Raw genomic sequence first — 7,298 nt, 5'->3', positions numbered from 1 at the left:
GCATGTTCTCCATGGCCGAGGAGATCGACCACCTCCTGCTGCTCTCCATCATGACCATCACCTTCGTCATCTGCTCCCTGCCCTTCACGGTGAGTGGCGCTGGTTGTCTCCTCTGCCCAGCACTTGCTTTTCTGTCCTGGCCTTTGTAAAGGTTCCCCCAACTCTGCTGGCCAGACCTCGAGGGTTGGGGTGAAAGCTTGGGAGAGCCCAGCTCAGCCATGAGCTTGGCAATTTGCACATCACTGGGGAGTGGGGGAATCACTCCCTGTGTCCCCAGAGCCAGGAGGAGGATGGGGTGCTGGAATCACGGGGGGCAGGAGCATGAAATGGCAGGAACGTGGTGTGGCAGGAGGGTGGTGTGACAGGAGAATGGGGTGGCCAAAGAATGGGGTGGCAGGAGAATGGAATGGCAGGAGGGCAGGAGGATGGGGTGGCCAGAGAATGGAGTGGCAGGAGGATGGAGTGGTGGAAAGATGAAGTGGCAGGAGAATAGGGTGGCAGGAGGATGGAGTGACAGAGGATGGGGTGGCAGGAGGATGGTCTAACAGGAGAATGGGGTGACAGGAGAATGGGGTGGCAGGAGGATGGGGTGGCAGGAGGAGGATGTGGCAGGGGCAGAGGTGCCCTCCCACCCCACAGAGGCTCCAAGGCCAGGCCGTGTGGCTCAGGCGGGCTCCCCTGGACCACACATCGTCACTGAGATTCCCAGGACCCAGGAACTCGTGCTAGAGGTGTGAGTGATGGCAAAACAACCAATTACACTTCTAGAGGGGGGATGAAGGAGCTGCCCTGGGCTGGAGGCAGTGGATATCCATGCTGGGCGGGATGAGTTATCCCAGATTTCTGCGGATGGAGCTGGAGATGTGGGAGGCTGTGCTCACCTCTCTGTCAGACAGAGGTTTCTGCTCCTTTGCAGCAGCGCTGAGGCGCTGGCACAGAGCTGGGAGATTTCTGGGAACAGAGATCTGGCACAGCAGCCACAGCACGTGTCATCCCAAGGGACATCCCCACGTCCTGTGCCCCATCCATGCACGAGGCTGCCAGCAGAAATCCGGGATCAAGACAGCCAAGTGAAGAAGTGGAGAGAGCGAGTGCCCTGCCGCTGTCCGGGCTCTCCCCTCCCAGGGGCCACTTTCCATCCATCCAGGTGCTTTTCCACCAGGAGCATTGGTGGTGCCCAGGTGTGTGAGCCCCCCAGGGCAGGAGGTCATTTGGTCCCTGAAGAAGTGACCCCAGCAAGGCTGGGAGCACAGCCAGTGCTAATTTCACACTCTTGGTGTTAAATAGATCCTACCTTCCCTTCATCCTCCCTTGCGTTTCCTAAGGGACAAGGAAATAACCACAGGATACAGCCGAGCCAGGGTTTTAGAACAAAGAAATAATATTCAGATGCTCGTGAGCATCCCAGGAGCCTCAACGCCCTGAGAGACTCCAGCTCCTGACCATGAACCCACAGATGATGGACAGCCCTTCCCGTGTCCCAAAAAAGCCCTGGGCTGGCTGCTGTGGTCAGGAGGAGCGGAACCCCTCGGTGGGGACACGTGGGCAGGGCCCTGTGAGCGTGCTGGGGGCAGAGGGGCTGGGAAAGCAGCGCTGGCCGGGCCCCCATGGGCCCTGTGGTGGCAGATACGGCCTTATCCAGAGCCAGCTTCCCTTTTCCCACCGCCCCGCTCCCATGTGGGGCCGCGCTTGGCAGCGGCTCAAACCCAGCCGCCTCCTTGGGGTGACACTTTCTCTCCTGTCCCCCGCTGCCCACAGCTCCTCCCAGGGGGAGCCCAGGCACACACAAACCCCTCAGGCCAGGAATTCCTCCCCAAAACCCGCCAGAGCTTGGAAATGCTGCGTGCGGTGGCATCCCGGGGTGGTACCCGGTGGATGCCAGGCGGGGCAGGGATGCTCCAGGGATGCTGCCCAGCCCCATACCTGCGTGTGCCCAGCCCGGAGCGAGGGGGTGGCGAGTGACCCGAATGAGTAAGGAGTGCTGAGTCACCTTCCAGGAAGCCCCGCGGGCTGGGATGAGTCGGCAGGGGGGGGCGGGGGCGGCAGCGCTCATCCTGCTCATCCTCTCCCTCCGTGTCCCACGGTTCTCGTGCCGTGTGGTCTCGAGGTGAGAGACGCCAGAGACACCACTTCCTGCAGCAGCTCGGGTCTAACTGTGCCTCTGAACGAGGCAGAGCACGGGGCTGGCTTGCATTTAAAGTTCATTTAAACCCACGTGTCGTGGGAACGTGCCTTGAGCTGTTTGAATGCTCCAGGGATGCTGCCCAGCCCCATCCCTGCCTGTGCCCAGCCCGGAGCGAGGGGGTGGCGAGTGACCCGAATGAGTAAGGAGTGCTGAGTCACCTTCCAGGAAGCCCCGCGGGCTGGGATGAGTCGGCAGGGCAGGAAGGAGCGGCGGGGTCGGCAGCGCTCATCCTGCTCATCCTCTCCCTCCGTGTCCCACGGTTCTCGTGCCGTGTGGTCTCGAGGTGAGAGACGCCAGAGACACCACTTCCTGCAGCAGCTCGGGTCTAACTGTGCCTCTGAACGAGGCAGAGCACGGGGCTGGCTTGCATTTAAAGTTCATTTAAACCCACGTGTCGTGGGAACGTGCCTTGAGCTGTTTGATTTTTCAGCATCAGTCTCGTTACATGGTTATGACAATGGGAAGATGCCATCAACTCACATCCCAGAACTTAATGTTACAACTTACTTCAAAAGTTTTTTGACCAATCCCACAAAGCACAAACATATTGACAGCAGTTCTATCCAACCACTGTAAGCACAGGTACCTTTGGTTAAAACAATGCTTGCTTATTTCAAATACAACACCTGCTTGTAAGCCTTCAAACACAATGCACAGAGCTCCATTATTAAGCTTAGAACTTCCTAATATCTCGCTAGATAAACTTTTCTGTAGCTTAGGGAGTTATTCTAGACAAGCATTAATACACAGACCATTGTTCTATTTGTCCTCGCTTTTCTACTTTTTAAATAATTTTTCTGCTGACCAATCTCATGGCTGCTGCTTAGCTCCAATCACAGTTCTACTCGCTTTTGCAGCTTTCCCAAAACCCTCTGATTTTGTACATCCCCACACCACAGAGTCAGCAAATTTGCTGTGACAGCCTGAACCGCCCCAAAAGAGCTGCCTGGGGGGGCAGAACTTGGGAGCCCAAACTCGGGATTGTTTCTCCCTGTGATTTCTCCCTGGTTGAGGGGGGTGATTGTGAGACCCCCCTGCAGTGCTGTGTCCAGCTCTGGGGTCATTCCAGCACAGCAAAGACCTGGAACTGTTGGAGTGAGTCCAGAGGAGGCACCAAGTTGATGGAAGGGATGGAGCAGCTCTGCTGGGAGAATTGGGATTGCTCACCCCGGAAAAGAGAAGGATTTGGGGTCACCTAATTATGACCTTGCAGTACTCAAAAGGAATTTTAGAGAAGATGGAGAGAGACTCTTTACAAAAAAGCCTGGAGTGACAGGATCAGGGAGAAATTGATTCAGAGAGGACAGAGAGGAGGTTTAGATGGAAAATTGGGAAAAAAATTCTTTACTGTGAAAGTGGTGAGGCCCTGATACAGGTTGTCCAGAGAAGCTGTGGCTGGAAGGGTTCCAGACCAGGTTGGATGCAACTCCTCCAGGCAGCACTGACAGAACCAGAGGACACAGCCTGAAGCTGTGCCTAGGGAAATAAAGGTTGGATATCAGGAAGAAGTTTTTTACAGAAAGGGTGATAAAGTTCTGGAATGGCTGCCCGGGGAGGTGGTGGAGTCCCCATCCCTGGGTGTGTTTAACAAAGCCTGGATGTGGCACTGGGTGCCAGGGGTGAGCTGAGCTGTTGGGGCTGGGTTGGACTCCATGATCCTGAAAGTCTCTTCCAAGCCAGTGAATTCTGTGAATTCTGTGATTCTGTCATTCTGTGATTCTGTCATTCTGTCATTCTGTCATTCTGTTCATTCTATGATCTTGTGAATTCTGTGAATTCTGTGAATTCTATGATTCTGTTCATTCTGTGATTCTGTGAATTCTGTCATTCTGTGATTCTGTTCATTCTATGATCTTGTGAATTCTGTGAATTCTGTGAATTCTGTCAATTCCGTGAATTCTGTCATTCTGTAAATTCTGTCATTCTGTGAATTCCGTGAATTCTGTCATTCTGTGAGTTCTGTTAATTCTATCATTCTGTGAATTCTGTCATTCTGTGATTCTGCCAATTCTGTGAATTCTGTGATTTCTGTGAATTCTGTGAATTCTGTGATCTGAATTCTGTCATTCTGTGATCCTGTGAATTCTGTCCATTCCGTGGATGTGCCTTGGCCGAGCCCGGCCTAGCAGAACAACAAGAGAGTGAAACGAGGCCGTTTTTAACCTCCTTTCCCCCGCTGATTTCACAGATCCGTGCCTACGTGAACAAGTTCAGCCAGGCAGAGGATGACCACGGGTGGGACCTGCTGGCCCTGCGTTTCCTGTCCATCAACCCCATCGTGGATCCCTGGGTGTTTGCCATCCTGCGGCCGCCCGTGCTGCGCCTCATGCGCTCCGTGCTCTGCTGCCAGGTCACCCCCACGGCCCCGGACAGCCAGGCCGTGTCCTCTGCTGTGACAAAGCTGCCAGCACGGCCACACCTCTGTGGGCAGTAGATCCAGGAGGATCCAGCCTCCTGATGGGCAGTTCTGGGCCCCTCACTTTGGCAAGGATGTTGTGATGCTGGAGAGCGTCCGGAGGAGGCAACGAGGCTGGAGAGGGGTTGGAACACAAACCCTGTGAGGAATGACTGAGGGAGCTGGGGGTGCTCAGCCTGGAGAAAAGGAGACTCAGGGCTGCCCCCATCGCTCTGCACAGCTCCTGAAAGGTGCCTGTGCTCAGCTGGGGCTGGGCTCTGTCTCCAGGAACTGACACAGCCAGAGCTCACAGCCTCGAGCTGTGCCAAGGGAAATACAGGCTGGATATCAGGGAAAAGATTTTACAGAAATGTGATAAAGTTCTGGAATGTTCTGCCCAGGGAGGTGGTGGAGTCCCCATCCCTGGGTGTGTTTAACAAAGCCTGGATGTGGCACTGGGTGTCAGGGCTGAGTTGAGCTGGTGGGGCTGGGTTGGACTCCATGATCCTGAAGGTCTCTCCCAACCTGGTCATTCTGTGAATTCTGTGATTCTGTGAAGCTCTGCCTTAGGGCTCACCCCATGGCTGCTGCAGCCTGGGCCAGCTGAGGGTGGCTCAGGTGTCACCTGGGAAGTCACTGCAGGCTCTCACAGGGACAAAAGTGCAGCAGGACAAGGCTGGTGAGTCCCTGGGTGCTGCTGGCACCCATAGGGCTGGAGGAAGGCTCAGCCCTTCTGGGGAGGGTTGGGGATGAAGCCTGGGGGGTTTTGTTGTAACAAAAAGCTGGGGGGTGTTGGGAAGCAGAGGTTCCTGCTGGTGTGCTTCCCAGCAAGGTCTCTGTGGGTTTTGGGGATGCAGGCAGGGCTACAGCTCCTGGAGATGGGGCTGGGTGGCTGCCAACACCCATCTGTGTCCCCAGATCCATAAGGATTGGGAAGGAGGGGAAGGGAGCAGTGTGTCCTCAAAAAATCCTCGTTATTTTAGGCTGGTTGCCTAAAGAAATGCACTTTTTCAGGGCCAGGTCTGGGTGCTCATGTCTGTCTGTCTGTCTGTCTGTGCCACACCCCTGAGATTTTAGGCACTGGTGGGTCCCTGAGGGGCACCAAAGTACTAAAAAAGCCAAATTTTGGTACTTCCCTGGCGCTGTGATGGAGCAGAGCAGCCCCTCCTCAGCACTCATTTGGAAATTCCCTTTGCCCCACGACTTTTACAAGAGCCAACAAAGGGAATAAAGAGCCTGACCAGGGAATGGCCACAGCCATGAGCTTCACCCACATCCAGGGTGGTGCTGCTGGGGTTCGGGTTTGTCCTTGATTGGGATGAATATTTATTTAAAATAAAACAACAACAACAAAAAAAATCAATAAAAGCAAAAAACCAACTGCAAAACCATCCAGGTTTTGAAGTTGGGCAGCATCCTTCAACACCACTATTTTGTTTTTCTGGGATTCCTCGTGCTCTTTGGGACTCCAGGATGGTTCCCACTGGGATGAGGAGCACCCAACTCCACATCCCAAGGCCACCAGTGCCGTTAGGAATTTTCTTGTGGCTCCCATTTGAGCAGCATCCAACACACCCAGTGGCATTTGTGCAATTCCCAGCGTGGAATTTCATTTGGGAGCTGCAGCTCTGCTCAGGGAGCCCAAAAGTGCCGAGATTTGGGGCTTTTCCGTGGTTTGTGAGTCGAGGTGATGTTAAAAAAAAAAAAAAAAAGAGTTATTATTTAAATATTTAAATAATAAATGTGTCTCAAAGGAGGCTGCTGAATCATGTGTGGGCTTGTGCTTGTGATGCTCCTCAGGGTCGATCAGGCTCCTGGAGGAAATGTGTTGGATGTGGGATGAAACCACGGGAATGGGGGGAGAAGGCAGCAGGAGAGGCTGGCAGGGGGAAGTGGGTGCCTCCAATTTCCTAAAAAGTGGCAATAAAATGCATTTTACAGATGTAGAATGACATTTTTTTGAACAGAACTACAGAATTTCCTCCCCATCTCTGAGCTCTTCCCTCAAACCTGCCTGTCCCACAGCCAGGGAGAGGCGGGCAAAGCTCCCACCTGTTATCAAAACACCACCCCCAAAAATACCCACCCTAAAAAAAGGCAGGATTGAGGTCACTTCTGTCAGGCAGCCAATGTCCACAGGAAGTCTCCTGGCCTCCCAAATGTGTGTGGGCAGATGTCAGGCAGGGGCTGCTCTTGCTCAAATGAGTTTTTGGCAGCACCCCGTGGCTGGGGGACTTTGGGGGGTGTGGAATTTTAGGGATAGGGTTTCCAGATGTGCCTGCCCATGGGGGTGAAGCTGGGGGGGAGACCACGCCCATGGAATGTCCTTAATCCTGGTGCCAACCTTGGGAACCCAAATTTGGCACCATCCCACCAAGCACTGGCAGGGCACAGTTGTCCCTTCCCAAATGATTCCCTCAGCAGGAGGAAAAGCACTTTCTGGGCTCAGTTTTGGAGCTCCCATCATGGCTCAGGGTGTGCTCAGCTGGAAAAGGAGCCAAAAATCTTTGGGAAGAGCCTTTGGGTCCTTGAGCTTTATTTATCTGGATGGTCATGACCTGGTTGCTCACGCTGGAATTTCAGGACCAGTTGCCTAATTCTCCTCTAAGCCAGAGGGAATGGCTGCCTGGAGTGCAAAAGATAGAAAGAAATTTTTTTTAAAAAATGGGAAAAATGTTGGAAATGGCAAGGAGGTCGCATCCTGCAGGAATGTGACAG

General features: G+C 53.9%; 1 protein-coding gene across 1 annotated transcript in view; it reads left to right on the top strand.

Moving 5' to 3' along the window:
- Positions 1-4,736, top strand: part of LOC102031653 (prostaglandin E2 receptor EP2 subtype) — a gene marked incomplete at its 5' end in the record, with an annotated part of 5,264 nt that extends 528 nt beyond the window's left edge. The window contains 2 exon segments of the mRNA XM_031066210.1: positions 1-89; positions 4,374-4,736. The exon segment at positions 1-89 is cut by the window's left edge and continues 30 nt beyond it. Coding sequence (XP_030922070.1) covers positions 1-89; positions 4,374-4,619 — 335 coding nt within the window.
- Between the last annotated feature and the right edge of the window lie 2,562 nt (positions 4,737-7,298).

This window comes from Geospiza fortis, unplaced genomic scaffold, assembly GCF_000277835.1.
Source record: "Geospiza fortis unplaced genomic scaffold, GeoFor_1.0 scaffold23, whole genome shotgun sequence".
NCBI classification, from domain to species: Eukaryota; Metazoa; Chordata; class Aves; order Passeriformes; family Thraupidae; genus Geospiza; species Geospiza fortis.
The sequence above is the reverse complement of the archived record's forward strand: the minus strand, read 5'-3'. Positions and strand labels throughout refer to the sequence as shown.